Source organism: Natator depressus, chromosome 11 (genome assembly GCF_965152275.1).
Source record: "Natator depressus isolate rNatDep1 chromosome 11, rNatDep2.hap1, whole genome shotgun sequence".
NCBI classification, from domain to species: domain Eukaryota; kingdom Metazoa; phylum Chordata; order Testudines; family Cheloniidae; genus Natator; species Natator depressus.
Window position 1 is genome coordinate 39,473,932 of NC_134244.1, and position 20,165 is coordinate 39,494,096.

Genomic DNA, 20,165 nt, shown 5'->3' on the forward strand with positions numbered 1-20,165 from the left:
CTTATTCTCAGTACATCAGCCTCATCAGGTCTGTATAGAGGTGGCCTTACTTTTTCCCCCTCCCCCAAAGAAGGGGATCCATGATCATTGGAAGCTGAATACCAGAATGCTACCTAACATTACACAGGTTTGAATTGTATCTTCATATTTAAGTGTCAGATGCATTTTATCAGATAAAATATGTAAATAAATACATCTTATCTAGTACTTTAGCACTAGTACTTTTCCACCCTTCCAATATTAAATAGGAAGCTCAATTCTAGCTCCAGTTCCTCTTCACATAAAGGATTTCAGGAATCAAATGAAAAAAGAAAAGGAGTACTTGTGGCATCTTAGAGATTAACAAATTTATTAGAGCATAAGCTTTCGTGAGCTACAGCTCACTTCATCGGATGCATACAGGAATCAAATGGAAATACAATAATCTCTTTCATAACCCGCAGTAAAATAAAAATTCACACTGACAAACTAAAAAAATATCTGAGGAGTGGAAGGGAGTGAAAAGTTTAAAGCATGCTCTTTGTATTCATATTATGACCTCAGAAGACTGAAGTTATGTTGTTCTAGCTATAACATACTAGAATTTTTGCAGTGTTATCTTTATTACTTCTACACAGTTTAGCAGGTAAAAACAGAAACATACAAGATTTCATGAACATAAATTAGATAAGACATATACAATTTGTGAAGTTATTACAATCCCTTTTACTCATCTCCTTTAAAGGTTTCTATTTGTTGCATCTGCGCACTGTTGTCTGCTTTTTGTCACATCCTGTTTGTCTAGTTGTTGATATAGTTACCTCTGCAACCCAACTACTTCTGGAGTATAACCACCCCAACCCCCCTTACTCTAGTACAGGAACTTTCCAAAGTACTTCATTTTTTTCTCATTATAGGCAGTTATTTTGTGCCCACGGTACTTCTGTCATGGTAATCTTGAAAACGTAGGTAGTAATAAGTTGTCCTACTGAGGAATGCTTTACTTTACAATTAAAGCAAGAAATCTGTCATGTGAAAATATATCAAGATTTGTAAAAAGCCAAAGAAATTAAATTAACACACTGCCTTATACAATATCACCCTTGTCTGGAGCCTCAAGACGTCTATAACCATGTTTAATAGTTAGATGTGCCAAAGACATGTTTCTTTTAAATGCTGAAGCAGAAAAAAAATGAGATTCATGCACTTAGTTATCACATAGTATATGCTTGGTTTCAGAGTAGCAGCTGTGTTAGTCTGTATCCATAAAAAGAAAAGGAGTACTTTTGGCACCTTGGAGACTAACAAATTTATTAGAGCATAAGCTTTCATGAGCTACAGCTCACTTCATCGGATGAAGTGAGCTTATAGTATATGCTGCTTCTCAGAAAAAGCACTTATGCAGATTTTATAGAATATTTTAATCTTTACAGATCTGGTGTTTTCTGTCATATGTTTATATTAAAACTTTAATATATTTTCAGCTTTATATGGCAGTACAAATATTTTCTATACACCATCACTAACCGATATTTTAAATAGACATCTTTTACTCAGTCTTTTACACTTACCCTGAGCAAATCATCTATACGACCTTCTTTCTTTTCCAAGTCTTGATTTTTATTACTTTCCAGTGCAGCTAATTTCAGCATCGTGAGATCAGTCTAAACAAAAACATTTTCAAATATTTAATTCCATTCTTTGGCAGCTGTAACACGATTTTCCTCATTTTTGTATCAATGTTGTTAATTATTTTAAATTATTGTAATTGTCTTTGTCCATTAACAGGCTGGGTTGAGTTAAGAGTTTGGACGAACCACTTTAACTGATAAAGTTCTTCATTAATTGAAAGCCAATCTATTAAAGAGCAATTAATTTTCTTTTCCAGTAAGGGATAAACACAAAATGGCTTGAATGAAAAAGTCTACTAATAATACTGTGTTAAATTGTATCTGTTTGGTCTGAAATGGTATCCCTCTAAGTAAGGAAGTTTTAAACTAACCAACTGTGAAAGAGAGAGGGTCAGAGGACTGGGCTGGACACGCCAGACGAAACAGCGGTTCAACAATAAGGGTGCTTCAGGGCATAAAAAGGATTGCCATTTTCATTGACAAAGAACTTTGACTTTTAGCTCTGAAAGGCCATGTTGTATCTGACCATATCTCATTGCCACAGTGGTTGCTATCTTAAATACAGATAGAGCTAGAAACCAACACTTTTAAGATCACATGACAACCTGAATCTTGAGCAAAAGGTAAAAAGCATTCATCTAACTCTAATGGTTCATGAAGTGCTATATGAGCATAAAAAGCAAAATGGTAATCAGAATGACTAGCAGCTCACAATTTATCAAGGACAGAAATGTTTTTGCAGACCATTACAAATGCTTGCAGAACCTGTAAATTTTGTAATTACTGGTCTTGAACCAGTTATCAGGCACGGAAATAAATGGTCACTGATCAGTGTTTTCATGTATTCTAAAAAGAACATGGGAAGTGTCTACACAAAAGTGTTTACCTGAGTGATTTTAAATGATAACTGTTTTGGCTGTGTAACAGGGTGGTCCACAAAAGCTAATGCCGTAGGAGAAGGACTATTCTGTTGAACCTAAAATACATAAACAAAAGATATCAGTTTCAAATTGAAATACTCAGATTGCAAAGTGAAAGTATTTTGAATGTGTATCTCAAAATCCTGTGAAAATAACTACTTGACCGTTGGTTGTAATTAGCAAGCTAAAATACAAAACAAGGAAAGACCATACTTTTTAACTATATGACAGATCTATCTTTGGAGTATTGTATCTAGCTATTCACCATGCAGTTAATGACATATGTATTTTGGAGAGGATGCAACATACTCTAAAAGAACTAAGATTAGATCCTATTTCCAGGGAAAAGGATGAGAGATTTAGTCTTACTCTCTGTGGAATAGGAGCTATTAGAAAATTTCTAAAGACCGTTACTTACCTTAAGAGGAATAGAATAAATTTTGCAGAAACAGTCACAATACATATCAATTCACACTAACGCTCAATAAAAAAAAAAAATTGGCATCAACCACAGCAGTTAGATAGTATGAACAAAGCTGATCCAATAATGACTCTTGTATACCAAGTCTAACAACTTTTGTCTGGTAGCAACTAGTATCATAAGTTTGCATCCTTTTCCAATGTCCCTCAGCTAGATTTTTGTGAGGCTTTGTCTACACTACGCACTTTTTAGTGACATGGCTGTGCTGCTACAGTTGTGCCACTAAAAGGCGCGCAGCGATGCCGCTGTTTGTTGGTGGGAGAGAGCTCTCCCGCCGACAAAAAACTTACACCCTCAATGAGCAGCGGTAGCTTTGTCGGCAGGAGAGCGCTCCTGCCAATAAAGTGCTGTTCACACTAGTGCTTTTCGTCGGCCAAACTTTTGTCGTTCGTTCGTGTGTGTGTGTGTGTGTGTGTGTGTGTGTGTGTGTGTGTGTGTGTGTGTGTGTGTGTGTGTGTGTGTGTGTGTGTGTGTGTGTGTTTCAGTTTCCAGTGTACATAAAGCCTTAGACTAAGTTTGACAACTCAAAAATAACTAAGCTGGGTTTCCTTTAGTTTTGGAGGGCTTCTCTGACATCAGAGGGCCCAGAACAGGGGAAACCTGTTGTATATTATGGAACCAGACATCACTGAGACAACAGTCTGAAACCTCTAAGAGAAATCACTTTTTGGGGAAGGAGAGAGAGAGAGAGAGAGAGAGAGTGTGTGTGCGCGTACACACACACACACACACACACACACACACACATTCAGAAAGAGAGAGAAGGGCTATCAAGCAATTAAAAAAATTAATCGCGATTAATCGCACTGTTAATAATAAAATATCATTTATTTCAATATTTTTGGATGTTTTCTACATTTTCAAATATATTGATTTCAATTACAACACAGAATACACTTTCTATTTATTTTTGAATACAAATATTTGCACTGTAAAAAAAGAAATAGCATATTTCAATTCTCCTAACACAAATACTGTATTGCAATCTCTTTATCATGAAAGTTGAACTTACAAACGTAGAATTATGTACAAAAAAAACTGCATTCAGAAACAAAACAATGTAAAACTGTAGAGCCTACAAGTCCACTCAGTCCTACTTCAGCCAACCGCTCAGACAAACAAGTTTGGTTACATTTGCAGGAAATAATGGTGCCCGCTTCTTGTTTACAAATTGTGACGTTGCACTCCATATGCTATAAGAAAATATGCTTGAAATGCGAATATAATGTAACTGGAATTTGCTTTATGCAAAAGGTCTCTTGTAAGGTATCATTACAAATCTTATAATCCACTGAGTGTGTTCATCCTATTTGTATGTATGTATCATTTGTGTATCTAAACTAGAAATATGAAGTTAACTCTGAGGTCCTACTATAATTATGCGAAGTGTGGGCCATTAATGGTGGCTTAGGATCTTGATGGTTCCCATTAGCTAGAACAACTGGTTGCAAATGGCTCTGTTTACTCACAAACCCTCCTGGGTACGTGCAGGCCAACCCTGAAAGAATGGATAATGAAGTCTTACAGTGACATGTGATCATGTCACCTGGTACTGGAATCCATCTTAAACCTGGTGCTTTTCCATTTAGAAGGAGGGTGGGAACCCAGAGAGAGACAAAGGATTCCCGCCTTGTGCCAAAGCTATAAAAGGGGGTGGAAAAGAACAAAAAGGGTTGCCAATCATGAGAAATCCCCTAGCTACCACCTGAGCTGGAACAAGCACTGTACCGGGGAAAGGATTGGGCCGAGACTAAGAGGAGTCTAGTCTGTGAAAGAAGCTTACTGGAACATCTCTGAGGGTGAAATTTACCTGTATTGAGTTTCCTAATGTATTGGGCTTAGACTTGCGTGCTTTGTTTTATTTTGCTTGGTAACTTACTTTGTTCTGTCTGTTATTACTTGAAACCACTTAAATCCTACTTTTTTTATTTAATAAAATCACTTTTGTTTATTATTAAACCCAGAGTAAGTGATTAATACCTGGTGGAGCAAACAGCTGTGCATCTCTCTCTATCAGTGTTATAGAGGGCGGACAATTTATGAGTTTACCCTGTATAAGCTTTATACAGAGTAAAATGGATTTATTTAGGGTTTGGATCCCATTGGGAGCTGCGTGTCTGGGTGCTGGAGACAGGTAACCTGTTGAGTGGTTTTCAATTAAAGCCTGCAGCTTTGGAGGCGCGGTTCAGGCGTGGGTCTCTGTTGCAGCTGACTGGAGAGTCTGGCTCAACAAGGCAGGGTTCTGGAGTCCCAAGCCATCAGGGAAAATGGGCTCAGAGGTCATTTCAGCACATCAGGTGACAGTCCCAAGGGGTCTCTGTGACCGAACACATCACAACAATGTCACCTGAAAGTGAGAACAGGCATTCACATGGCACTGTTGTAACCTGCATTGTAAGATATTTACGTGCCAGATATGTTAAAGATTCATATGTCCCTTCATGCTTCAACCACCATTCCAGAGGATATGCATCTATGCTGATGACGGGTTCTGCTCGATAACAATCCAAAGCAGAGTGAACATTCATCGGTCCGTTTTCATCACCATGAGTCAGATGCCACCAGCAGAAGGTTAATTTTGTGTGTGTGTGTGTGTGTGTGTGTGTGTGTGTGTGTGTGTTTTGGGTTAGGTAGTTTCAGCATCGGAGTGTTGCTCTTTTAAGACTTCTAAAAGCATGCTCCACACCTCATCCCTCTCAGATTTTGGACAGCCCTTCAGATTCTTAAACCTTGGGTCGAGTGCTGTAGCTATTTTTAGAAATCTCACATTGGTACCTTCTTTGCGTTTTGTCATATCTGAAGTGACAGTGTTCATAAAACAAACAACATGTGCTGGGTCATCATCCGAGACTGCTATAACAGGAAATATATGGCAGAATGTGGGTAAAACAGAGATGGGGACATACAATTCTCCCCCAAGGAGTTCAGTCACAACGCACTGTTTTTTTTAAATGATCATCATCAGCATGGAAGCAAGTCCTCTGGAATGGTGGCTGAAGCATGAAGGGACATACGAATGTTTAGCATATATGGCACGTAAATACCTTGCAACACTGGCTACAAAAGTGCCATGCGAACACCTGTTTTCACTTTCAGGTGACTTTGTAAATAAGAAGCAGGCAGCAGTATCACCTGTAAATGTAAACAAACTTGTGACTTGAAAAATACTATTTCTTTTGGGTTTATCATTTTTACAGTGCAAATATTTGTAATAAAAATATAAAGTGAGCACTGTATACTTTGTATTCTGTGCTGTAATGGAAATCAATATTTTTGAAAACATTGAAAAACATCCATAAATATTTAATAAATTTTATTGGTATTCTATTAACAGTGAGATTAATCGCGGTTAATTTTTTTAATCACAGTTATTTTTTTGAGTTAATTGCATAAGTTAACTGTGATTAATCGACAGCCCTAATATATAGCAAAACTCAAAAAACATTTCCTGAGCAACAGAGCGTAAGGGAAGTTTGGAGTTCAAATTCTGAAGCTGATAGCAAGTAGAATAAAGTGCAGTTGTCCAGAAATGGTCCTGCCACCCGGAGTTAAACAAAGGCAAGTCCAACATTAACACTGCAAGCCTGTATATAAGCGGAAACTATTTATTTTCAAATTAAATCCCAACTTTCACATTTCAAAACATTACTAGTAAGGAGAATTATATGGGATACAGTAGTCATGTATTTAAATTTAACTAGAATCTGTTGGTTTATCAGCATCTTTGCTTATAACAAAACAACCTGGATTGCTCACTATTCCTTCCTAGCAAAAAGGAGTAAGAAATATTTTTTTAATGTGTGTAGGGTATTTGTGAACAGATGCTATTATGTCCTGTTTTTGAAATTACTTAGTGAAAAAGTTATGAATTTATTTTAAATAAATGACTTGGAATTCAACAACCACCCATACCTGGTGACCAGTTACCTGAAGTTATACAGTGTAATAATTAACTTGGAGCTTCCCTTCTGATTTTACAACAATGTTTCAATCAGACAGTAATCCTAGTTTATACACCTAAAATTTACTGAAAGCATTTTTAAAAATTTGAACTTTATTTCTTTGAACCAAACAAGTAGTATTATAGATTTCTTTCTGAAAGTAAGTTTAGAAAGTTTCAATATTTACAGTGATTATTTATAATCAGTGATTCCCAATTAAGGCTATTTTCAGTGACTGAAAACTTTTGAACCGAATGCTGAAATTGAACAGATTAATAGTTCAAACTTACAGAAGAAGGGGCGGAATGTGAATGTGAATTTTGAGGAGAACGGATTGCAGGAGATATGCCTCTTACAGGACTGGAGCCGTTTCCACCTTGGTACTGAAGAGGAAACATGGCCAAAGAATTAGTTAACATTCTTATCGAAAATCGACCGTAAGGCAAAAAAAAAAAAAAGTATCACTTACTGTATTACTGCACAACCTATATGTCTAAAGGGAGGAGAGTGCAAAAAAAAAAACCCCAAAAAACCCAAAAACCACTATTCAAGACGTAGCTTTAATTTTTAAATATAAATTTTACAAACAGCTCCAAAGATGTTTTAAAAACTACTCATTTTAAACCATCCATTCCCCTCATCCTTTTTCAGCTCCAGCAAGACCAAGATAACATCCCACCATAACCGTTAGATCTAAAAATAAAAAGGTCTATTAAAGATCACTATTCTCTCAAAGACTGAGCTCCTGTCCACACTAGTAAAAATAATGTAACATTTAAAAGACATTGCTAGCTCACAGTGTAGACATGATTTGTATGTGTTACTTTTGTATAGAAAGCCATGCATTTTGTGTTTCTAAATCAAGGCAGGTGACAATCTAAACAAATCTGTTGCCTGAGTAGTGCAGTACTCTTTACATTTATGCTTGTGAATTTAACTAAATTTAGTATCTTATACAGTTACTTGCAATCTTAAAGTCAAAAAAGTAATTTTCAAAATAAATAAAAAACTTACTTCAAAATAGTCACTAATTTTGTGACCACGTCCCCCAATACTTTTCCCTGAAGTTAAAGAAAAAATTAAAGACGTTAGAAGTGACAAAAATAGACCGCTATACTGTATACTTTTCACCTCCATAGTAAGTATGTCAAATAAAGTCTTAGAATCTGCTAAGCAGTTTTCTGCAGCTTGGTGAGCCAATGTGTGATCTTTCTATCTAGATATTCATAAGGCATCCCATCAGCACAGCATCTGAGAACTCCATGCACTTTGACTAATTTATTTTCACATCATCCACATACGGCAATGAAGTATAATTATGCTTTTTTTTTTTTTAAACACACAAATGGGAAACTGAGGCACAGAGAGAATGGCCTGTTCAACTCTCACAAGAAGTCTGTAGCAGAGAAGCCAGGAATTAAATCATATCTCCTAATTCCTACTCCAGTGCCTTAGCCACAAGACTATCCCCATCTGACATGATGAGATGTTCATCATTTACATCGGCAGGCAAGAGTTTTGGTGCCAAGCTCCTCCACCTTTTAGGCACTCTGTCTCCAGGCTCACCAGTTAACGACTTGCCAAAAATGTCAAATCTGGTTAGCCTACAACTCACTTTCTATACTAGTCCCTTTGCTCAGTTCCTGAACGTGAGTGGGCAAAAACAGTGAGGACAAAATCTAACTAGAAGTACAGTACCAATTTATGGAGGCAACAATAAATTACTGACCAGCTAACTCAGTAGGCTGTGATAGCTGGGGCAATATAAAGGTGCAAAGGGGCTGAACAGAGAGTAGAAAGAATGAGTATCACCTTGTGGAGATGATAGCAGCTCTTTTCCCCTTGCAAGTCAGTCATAAATCTTCAGAGTTATGACTAGAATGCTCTGACCAAGAGGACAGATCCAGTCTCTAGTGCTTGGTGAAGGTGACTGCAGATAGAGCTGCGAGTCTTTGCAATGCATAGTCATCTATGGAGGTTTCTTTCTCAGCTATGGAAGCAGACACGGCTTTGACAGAACAGATGCAGGAGAGTCTCCAAATGCAACAACAGATTCCAGCAGGGGAAGTTAATCAGAGGCTTTAAACAATTGCAGGGACTCTCGGAGCACGAAGAGGGAATGAGACTTTCTGAACTCCTGTGTTTGAGACAGGGTACACCTTCACTGTCCCACATATATCCACACAGTGTCAGGGGATTTCCTCTGGGCTTTGGTGATCGAACAGAAGTTGGGGTTGGGGTGGGAAATCTCCTGGTTCAGGTGAAAAGAAGAAACTGTTTTGGTAAGGAAGCTATAACAAGTGCAAAGCATTAATTTTTCCTTAAGAAAAACAAGACAGTGTTGATGGCAAACAAACGCCATAAGCCCTGTCAGGTGAAGGCGATCTCAACTAAAGAATTCCACTTTCAAGGAAAGCACAGTAAGAAGCACCAAAGCTAAGAGTTCAACAAGGTTTGAGCAAAGCACTGAGCACCCTATTGAGGACTCAGGGACTTCACAGGAGGCCTAAGATAGGACATAAACCTAAGGAACTTGTCCCAGTGGGATGGGTCCTCATTGTGCATCTCTAGTGGAGCCTAAAGAGAGAAGGTAGGTTACTGAGGAGGGAGTGGGAGAGAAAAGCTCCACAAAGGAGTGAGTGTAGTGAACTGCTTGGGGTAAATTAGGGTAGAGTCCTTCAGTACAGAGAGCAGGTGAGCTTTGTATTCTTTTTGGTCCATGCAATGGTCTCAAGATTAAGCATCTCTGCCTCCCCCTCAGAACAAAGGAAGGAATAGGTAAGGGACCTGGATGAAGCACCATAGCTCTTTTTCCCCTGCTTTTCTAGGCATTTTCTCTAAAATGACTCTAGTGGGAGTGCTCTAAAAGCAAGGGAAAGCCACACAATACAGGTTTGCTCCCACTGGCAAGACAGGGGACTGGTGAATTGCTGACTAGACAATTCAGACCCACCGGCCCTGCAGTGATGATCTGCAGGAAGCACCCACTCTCAGGCTACACTTTCCACTTCGAGGGTGTCTGTCTGTTTCCTCTGTGCTATCTTTCATAGTGCCTGTGCTTGAAGTCTAAAGACAACACATCAGTGTGAAGCGTTTTTTGTTTTCCTCACTGAGAGGAAGGAAGAGACTGGGAACAGTGCCTTAAAGGGGAGGGAGACTGCCTATCTTTTGCTCTTCCACTTCCTGACACCAGAAGAGAAGAACTGCGGAACCACACTGGGAAACCAAGCCACAGAAAATTTAATTTTAAAAAAGAAATACATATGCATTTGTTTTCCACAAAAAATGCATTTGATATTTCAGCCATTAAGCTTCTAGAGGTTTTTGTTCATTGTTTTCAGGTAAGCACTACCATGAAGGTGCAGCTGTCTCTTACAACTACTGTAGACCCCATTAATTGTCACACCATGGTAGACATACAGCTGTTTCAAATTAAGCATTCAAACCTATTATCAGACACACCTAGAAATACATTATGCTAGGAGATATTCCTTTATTTCCATTAATTGCCTTTACAAAGCATACAAATCATTATATATTTAGACATATTAGGGGCAAGATGGTTTATTGAGAAGCCATAAGAGACCACGAAAACAGAAAGATGCGAACAAAGGAAAGAACCAAAAGGAAACTTATGCTAACAAATCTGTACACACTTGAACAGAACACAACAGCATTTGTAATTATGTATTGTATTTATGTATTGTAATTATCATGCTGAGGGACAACTCAGTGATAACTAGCTCGACAACACATTAAGTTATTACAGTGTACAATGCAACTTATATTGACTTATTCTGCCATTAACCAATTCTTACAGTTTTTGAAACATATTAAACAAACCTGTTCCCTTAGAATCACCCTAATTAAGCAAGATGGCATTTAATGACACGGTTTAGTGGATTCCAGCACATACTGCTAGTGTCTCTTTCATAAAAGCCATTTCCCTACACCTACCTACCCCCTACTCTTCATGGTTTCAGTAAAGAAGGAGATGGTTTATTACATTTTTAAACAAATGCACTATTTTATCACTTTCCCCATATCCATACCAGTCTTGCCAATTATCTAAAAGCTGACCTGGATAGGTAAGAAAGGAGTTTGTCAGCTGAGAAGCATTAAAAGTGATCTGTAAGGAAAAAAACTGGGCTTTGCGCCTTTGCTTCTTTATAATGCATAAGGAAGGCCAGAAAGGTGATCCTATGCTACAAACAGATTTTTTTCTGCTTGTTTTTCACATTTGAAATTCTGTCCTATCTAGCATGGAGGACACTACTGCCTTGTCTACATTAGGATACATTGTAGTTATAAAGTTCTATGGGCAGTAACAACATGGTAAACAGGGCATAAGAGCTTTTATTACCAGGTTGTCTGCTCTAAGAAATGGTTAAAATTTCCTGCTTTTACTACCACTTGTTCCACTCCATGAGGGGCAGCAATGATGGGAGCACTAGAAAAGCAGCTGTGGGAAATTTCCCAAAAAAGTTTATAATAGGCAAAGCCTCTGTGAGGTGACTGTATCACAACAGTTAAGAGACCAAGAGTCAAGTGAGAGGAGAGCGTCAGATTGTCTGAAACTTTTTTTTTTTTTAAGAACAAAATAAATTATACATTTAAATAGCAGTAAACACTCAAATCAAAATGATCACCTAAACATTTTAAAGCAACATATCTTACACTTTGCTTTTTTGGCTTAACATGGGAAGGGATAGCCTACACTTCCCTGAAAAATGTACAAAAAAAAATATTGCAAGACAAAGTTAGACTGCCTGCATTATACTTTACACCATGCATAAGTAGCTAGAGGAGAAATTAATCTTGAGGACAATACTAAAAAATTTTCTAGAATAATTTAAATATTAAAAGAAATGGATAAAAAGATTGTTTTATAATGCAAGCCAGTTATTTAATTTATTTATTCTAGTTTTCAGAGTATCTTCTGTAACAGTTAACAACATTAACATCTAAAGCATTATAAGGAATGCAGCTGCCTCCATTGTTTTATATGTCCGTGATGTCATCAGCTATTGCAGCGAACATATAAAACCCAAAATTCAGGTCTTGGCAAGACATTACAAGAAAAACTCCCAACTTATTTATCTGTATGTGTGAAATATTGCCACTGTAGCTTCAAGCAGACCAGAGATATTTAATAGAAATCAGTCCCAGAGACATAAGTTTTCACACCCAAACAAGTGACTGTGATTTATCAAGTGACTTAAAACCATGTTAACATTAAACTATGCAGTCACAAATTAATAAATTTCTCCAATCCAAAAATACCAAACATCCATTTGAAGGAGTTCTTTATCTTTGCTCCCAAGAAGGCTCTGTATTTAAAGACCCCAAACCCCTTCTCCTTCCCAAGTAATTTCCTGGGCAGATCATGCTTTATCAATCACTCTGGTAAAGGGAAGGGGAACATCCAACTACATTGTCTTTATGAACAAACCCCATAAGCCCTCACAGTTGGCTCTAATTTCCTTTTAATCAGCTGACATTCTGTTCCCTCAGTTGCCAGAGTCCAAGTTTGCGGATTGCCCAGGTGTACATCACCAACGAGTCTAAAACCTACACCACTCAGCTCAGAATGGAATATATACCCTTGGCTGGAAAATCAGGTGCTAGTGGCAGCTAAGCTACAGTATTTTAAAATAGCAATCTTGATCATTAGAATTATTTCTACATAGTTTGAACTGCCACGTCAAAAGGCCTACCAGTGATTAGAACAGGTAAAGTATTCAAGTATCAACTCAGAGGCAGGACAAGAACCAACCACAAATATAAAATAAAAAACACAGTAAATGACCAAGAGGCAAATGAACAATGCTCCTAGCTCCTGGCTTATATATTTGCATTTAAAGGGATATTTATTAGTTCAAATGGAACACCAAAACAATAAAATAGGCCCCATTCTCACAACTACTTTTTCTTTATATGCTAGATAGTTACCCAGAGACTTATGAGTCTCCACCATTCCTGCCCTAAAAAAGTCACCTTAAAATGGGACAGGATATTTCAATGAACCCCATACTTGTCTAAAAGAGTACCAATTGGTAAGTATCATGACGGTGTTTTGAGGAACAAGTATATATATTGTCCACTAGGAAACGGACTGAGAGCACCACACATTTCACAAAGGCCAAACAGCCACTGGATAGTAACAGTTATGGCTGGATTCAAGTCAAAGTCAAGTCATATCAGATGTAAGTCATCTATTTCACTCTACTGATCCCCCAACTATTTAATCCTCCCCTATGAACATTTGTTGGATGGAAAAAGGTCACTCAGGATAATGGCAATTTATCTGAAGAGCAAGCAAATGAAAACTTTAAAACCATGAATTCCTGCTCATCAGCTGGAATAAGAAAAGGAACTGCAGAGGCATACTAGTGAGAAGAATTGCTGCAGTTCTGAACAAACAGGTAGAATGTCATAATGGCAAGAGCTAAGTGCAGCCATACAAAATTCTTTTACACAATTAACAGCTCAGATACAGAATCTACTTGCCTGTACCTACCCAAGACTGATAATGGGGAAAAAGATATATTTTATTCACCAGCTAAAAACATCACTTGTCTCGGGCAATGAGTGTAGAACTCTGTAAGGCTGTCTAAGGGCTTGTCTACACAGCCCCACAATGCAGACTACCCGGCATGAACTGTAGTGAGCGCTAAAATGTTGCACTGTAACTGTCCTGTGTAGACCCTACTAGTATGAACTAAAAGATACCTGGTTTGCATTGATGTAGTCCTGTTTGAAACACGAACTAGGAACCTTCTAGTTTGCGCTAGCAGGGTCTACACAGGACAGTTACAGTATAACACTTTACTGTGCACTGCAATTCATACCCCCATAGTTTGCACTGCAGGACTGTGCAGAGAAACCCTAAATTTCATGTGTTCAAGCAAATATAATTTGACTAAATGCATGTAATACCTAACTGATTTGCTATAATTCAAAAAACGTTTGGTGTACCTTGGCTGCTTTCGCTCTGATTCTCTGCTTTCCTCTTTCTTCCCCTGGAAGGTTCTGATTGTTTCTTCTCCGGAGTCTACAAAAAGCAAATTAATGTCTTAAAATGCAAAAGAATCTGATCCAGCAACAGCTCTACTTATTTATATTATTGTTACATGCAATAAATAAAAAATCTCATTCATAAAACATGGTCTCAGTTCAGCCGGAATATCATTTCAGATTTTAACTGAAGGAAAAAGATGACAATATGAGTACTTACTCTTGTACTCCTTCCCTTCATAAGGTTTATTACACCTGTTTGTTGTGTTTAGAGTAGAACATCAGAGGTATGAACACCTTGAGCATGGAGGTTATTCGTAACTCTGAAATGTTTGTAACTATGAACAAAACGTTATGACTGTTCTTTCAAAAGTTCACAAATGAATCTTGACTTAACACAGCTTTGAAACTTTACTATGCAGAAGAAAAAATGTTTATTTTAACTACCTTAATTTAAATGAAACAAGCACAGAAACCATTTCCTTACCACATCAATCTTTTTTTTAAACGTTCCCTTTATATTTTTAGTAGCTTATGTTTAACACCATACTGTATTTTTTTTGGTCTCTGCTGCTACCTGATTGCATGTTTCCAGTTTCTAATGAGGTGCGTGGTTAATCTATCAGTTCATAACTCTGATGTTCATAACTGAGGTTCTACTATAGTTTTAAATGAGATAAGGTGTTATGGTCAAAGTCTGCTTTTTTACTATATTTGTACACTGCCCAGTTGAAAGGGGCCCAAGTCCAGGCTGACAGCTCTGGACACTACTGACTTCCATATACTGCACAGTTTTGATATAAGAATAAAAGTTTGTCAAAGCTATTTTCAAAATGTATCTTTCTACAGAAACATGATGCTTACAAATGTTTCTCTATATTATGCTGTTGAGTGATGCACTGTTATCTAAAGTTATGTTCAGTCTAAACATTTAATGAACATTCTGCGAACAAAGCAAGTTGTTAAGTGATAAATTGACAAGATTTAACCAAGTATTGATGACATTAAAAAGTAATCTTTTCCTCTTTCCTTTTCTGCTTTCAGTTTTGTTGGAAAATAGTTAAGTGATTTTATTCTCAAATTTGTTATTCCATTATTAGCATTTTAATACAGCATCTTAAATAGCCAAAGTATATTTTTTTAAAACTGTACATTCTTTACAACTATTAAATATGTCTACACAATCATTTCAAATTTCCCAAAAAGTTAATTTTCCAATTGCAGAATAACTATCAGCTTTCTCATCTATAAACCTCTGTAGGAATTTAAATTTCATTTTGAAAAATCAAAAACTCCAATGATTTGTAGAAAAATACTTCAATTTTCTTTTAACCCTTTTCATTCGTTTTGTTTAGTTTAACCTTAAACTGCAAACAGTATTAGCACTCTAATAAGATGTCTAAAATTATACTGGAGGTAATTTTCACTTTTGGTAAATACAATATTCATATGATAATGCACAATGCATACGCAAAACTTGGGCATATCAGCTCAAATCACCACAAAATGTTTTCCAGAAACCAAGCAGCACCTTTCATCTTCTAATGGAACCATACGAATTACAACAAATTCAAGAGCTATGAAGCTGGGGAAATATCTTCCTGGTGAACACTCCCCAAATAATAAAGCTGCCTTCACGTATAAAACTTCAGCAAAACTTACAAACAAGAAAAAACATTTTTAGAAAGCCACCAATATCAGATTCCAGAACTATGAAGAAAAACACAAACCTGGCATATTGCAAGACCCCTATACTTTATGTGGTTCAGGCCCTAGTTTACCTGTGTATTTTGTGGTTTACCACTTGTTTCTGTCTTGGCTTGATAGTTTTTAATTTTGGCCTTAATATTTCCTTTTATAAAACGTATTCATTTGTAATAGTCTGTCTCTAAAATAATTATTCTCTCTTTCCAAAATTGTGGGTTAAGATAGAAATACAGATCTATATAAATATTTTATATTTACTTGCAGAACAATTCATAGTAGCATATAGAATTTTTTCAAAGAAAAAATGTGGAAAACCACCAATTTGTACTATTTGTGTCTTAAATATGTAATGTCTTTCCCTCTCTACAGCTTAATGGTGCTGAGATTTTCAGTTTTTAATAATCATTAAATTTTTCCTCCATATAATTAATGCATTTATATTTTTTAAATTTACTTTCCCCCCTAAATCTTACCCCCTTCACCACTCAGATTTACAGCCAAAGACTATGAAAAGAGTTTTAAAGAATTCTTTATCTGCAGAGAATAGAAAATACAAACTTATAATGGTGGGAAAGACCAAGGTATTCATACACTATCAGAAGCACTCAAAATCCACAGAACTCAGTTTAAGATTAACCATGAATTGCACATAGCCAATCTGTACTCCAATCAAAATCTACATACCTTAAATGTGAACAGAATCTAGTAAACTTATGTCATTCACATGTAAAAGGACACTGAAATACAGGTATAGTTTTCAGGAACAAACATTCAGTAAAATTATGTGTGACTATTTTGTATCAAAGTAGTACAAGAAATACAGCATTTACTAAATTGTCTTTTCATTGTCACACCAAATCTGCAATCTGATCCGCATGGGTGGAATCCAACCAAATTAACTGAGGTCCACCCATGCAGATCAGAACCTATATTTGCAAGGCATCTCTATTAAAATTCTGCTATTCCAAAATCTTTGATTTTAATATTCGTATTAGTGACATAGAAAAATGATTAATTTCTAAATTCTACTATATTTTCTGCATCCTTGTCTGGCATACAAAACAGGAGATAAATATACACTGGAAAAAGAAAGGAAAAGTATGTCATGCATTGAGAAATTTAAAAATGTCAAATACAGATATATTTTTATATACCACGTTATCACTAACAAAGCATAGCATGATTACATCAGTACTGCATCAGAGTTTGATAATAAACTAACATTCTCACTACATAAACTAATATTAGTATTGCATTTCTAATCAAGATCTAAATTTCTACATTATTTTTCACAATCTGTTGCAATACAGTTAAGGTCTCAGCATCACAAAGGGAAGCACCGCTCACCTTATGAATATATCTTCAAGCTCCTACTTTACCTTTCATATGACAAATTGTCTACCATAACCAACTCTTATGACACCATTTCAAAAACCCTTGTATGTAACATTAAAAGTTTAAATTTATTCTTTTAAAATATTACATTTAGTGTGAACACACACCAGATGTTACTTAAAGGAGTATAATGCTACAATCTCTCATCATAATATCTGTCATAACTACAAACTCTTTGAAGAGAATGTAACACCTTTTGAAAAATGGGTCAAGAAAGCACATTCCTTTATTTAGTGCCACCATTTTTCTGATTGCTCATTCAAAATGTAAAGACATCCTCCACTTAATTTTTTTTATGAATCATCACAGCTGCAAAAAATAAAGCCTTAGCATGGCAGAAATCCAGAAATCATCTTTCAGAGAACATGGAAGGAACCTCCAGCAGGAGACATAACGCAGTGAATAGCTCTGCTTAGGGCCCTTTACATTTTTTTTTTTAAATGTGTGGTTGCTGAATTTTGGGGGCTTTTTTGTTACTTTTTTTTAAGAATCCAATATACAAAGGTACCTTACAATTTAGAAATAATCACCCTAGCCTTAGAAATACGGCCCTGTGATTAAGGCACTGTACTTTGTCAGAAGATCTGGGTTGAATTCCCAGTTCTGCCACAGACTTCTTGTGTGACCTTGGATCAATCACTTATTCTGTGTGTCTCAGTTCCCTATATGTAAATTGAGGATAATGGACCTTCCTACTTCACAAGAGTGTTCTGAGGATAAATTCATCAGTGTTTCTGAGGCATTCAAATAATCTATGGCAGCGGTTCTCAAACTTCATTGCACCGTGACCCCCTTCTGACAACAAAAATTACTACACAATCCCAGGAGGATCGTGGGGGCCAAAGCCCGAGCCCCACCGCCCAGGGCAGTGGGGGGACCAAAGCCTCAGGGTAGGGTTACCAGATAGCAACTGTGAAAAAACAGGACAAGGGGTGGGGGGGGGGGGGTGGTGAAAGGCGCCTATATAAGAAAAAGTCCCAAAAAACAGGATGGATGGTCACCCTACCCCAAGGCTTCAGCCCTGTGGGGGAGGGGTCTGTGTAACCTGAGCCCCGCTTCTCAGGGCTGAAGCCCTAGGGCATTGGCTTCAGCCCCAGGCCTCAGCAAGTCTAATGCCAGCCCTGGCGACCCCATTAAAATATGGTCACGATCCACTTTGGGGTCCCAACCCACAGTTTGAGAACCGCTGATCTCCAGTGATGGAGGTCATACAAGATCCTAGATCAGGGGTTCCCAAACTGTGGTACATGAGACATCTCTGGGGGGTACACAGGAGGAATTGTGTAATGGTGGACTGTATTTTACTTATTGCATTTTCATAATAGGCTACTGAGACAAAGCTTTAAAACTCAGTGGGAATTTGTTGTATATAAATATGGTAGTTAATTTACTTCAAGACGTAACAATGAGAACACAGATACACCGAGACACTGATGTACAAAGCCCGCACCTCCAATCACCGTACAGTGCAGGTTTAGTTACCCAGCAATTGTCCAGTCTAACAGAGCTCAGAACTTAGTCAGGGGTTTTTTTTTGGTTGTATGTCACACTATAACAGGGGTCAGCAACCTTTCAGAAGTGATGTGCCGAGTCTTCATTTGTTCACTCTAATGTAAGGTTTCGCGTTTCAGTAATACATTTTTAACATTTTTAGAAGGTCTCTTTCTATAAGTCTATAATATAGAACTAAACTATTGTTGTATGTAAAGTAAATAAGGTTTTTAAAATGTTTAAGAAGCTTCATTTAAAATTAAATTAAAATGCAGAGCCACCCGGACCAATGGCCAGGACCCAGGCAGTGTGAGTGCCACTGAAAATCAGCTTGCGTGCCGCCTTCGGCAGGCGTCCCATAGGTTGCCTACCCCTGCACTATAACTATACCTTTATGTAACAGTGAAATATGGACAGATGGCTAAAGACAGGTAGTGTTAAAAAAAAAAACACAAAGTACCAGTGATGAGAAGGGTAGAGGTTTGTGGGCAGCTGGTACTACTGCAAGGGGACACGCAACAAGAAAAGTTTGGGAAGCTCTGTCCTAGATAATAGGCACCACCCTGATATAGGATTATGTTTTTCTTTCACAGAATTGCAACAACGTAGCATAATTTCCAGCGTGCAATGGAACACTTCCACTGTCATCTCCCTTAACTTCCAACCTACACCACTGCAGTATTGTTCGAAGAGAGTTACCAGGCAGCACCATTAATTTCTTTGTAGAGCTGTTAATAGTTCTCCAAGTAGTGCCATTAAAAAGTTAATTAGGCATTTCTACAACTAGCAGTAACACTCAGTTGCTTTCCAGAATTTTTTTACAAACTTCCTTCAAGATTAACTAGAAAGAGGTAAATAGATTATAAAAATTTAATGAAATTTTCTATTTGAAAAACTGAGATACTACCCAAGTAGATCATGCTCCATGTCTCAGACAATGCAAGATCTCCAACATGCAGTTATAGTTAGAAATTTTAAAATAGCAACTTCTTACCTATCAGATTTGCTCCTGGCATACATTCAAAAGTTTTTCTGCTGTCTGTCTCTCTCTCTCTTTTTTTTTTTTTACTTACATTGTTACTAGTTTTTACTCTTTTTAGCACTTAAGAACCAGTACTGCTTTGGGAGGATGAACACTAGTCTAACCCATGTGTCACCAACAGAACTGTTTAAGTATCAACTAGAGGCCAAACTGGGCCTTAAATTAACCTCTTTAGCCCAATTATAGACAGTGTCCCAGAGATTCTCTAACTAGTTATGATGCACAAGCCAGAATGAACATAGCTGAACTTTTAGACACAACATTGAGTTTGCATGGCTGTCAGTTAGCCAAAAGGCTCTATAACTGAAAGTTGGGCAATTTTTGCTTACCAGTACTCTGGAAGTTACACAATCGCTCTCAGAGGATTCAAACAAAATAAACAAAGATCAGAGCTTGATCTATGCCACTCTCTAATTCTATCTAACCAGATAAAATGTGAAAGCAGTATTGTAATGCTATATCTTTCTCCTTTGCCAGAAAGATGGACAAAAAAAGCCAGAGAATTAAGACTTTTCTCTTAAGTGGACTGCCACAGCAGAAAATTGAGTGTTTTGTTCTTGT

The 20,165-nt window shown here is 37.1% G+C and overlaps 1 protein-coding gene across 1 annotated transcript in view; it reads right to left on the reverse strand.

Annotated features, from left to right (window-relative positions):
* The window catches only part of TLK1 (tousled like kinase 1), a 123,054-nt gene that overhangs the window by 44,448 nt on the left and 58,441 nt on the right, over positions 1 to 20,165 (reverse strand). The window contains exons 4-8 of the mRNA XM_074967568.1: positions 13,931 to 14,006; positions 7,967 to 8,013; positions 7,243 to 7,335; positions 2,497 to 2,586; positions 1,551 to 1,643 (exon numbers count right to left, since the gene is read on the reverse strand). Coding sequence (XP_074823669.1) covers positions 1,551 to 1,643; positions 2,497 to 2,586; positions 7,243 to 7,335; positions 7,967 to 8,013; positions 13,931 to 14,006 — 399 coding nt within the window. The remainder of the gene's footprint in view (positions 1 to 1,550; positions 1,644 to 2,496; positions 2,587 to 7,242; positions 7,336 to 7,966; positions 8,014 to 13,930; positions 14,007 to 20,165) is intronic.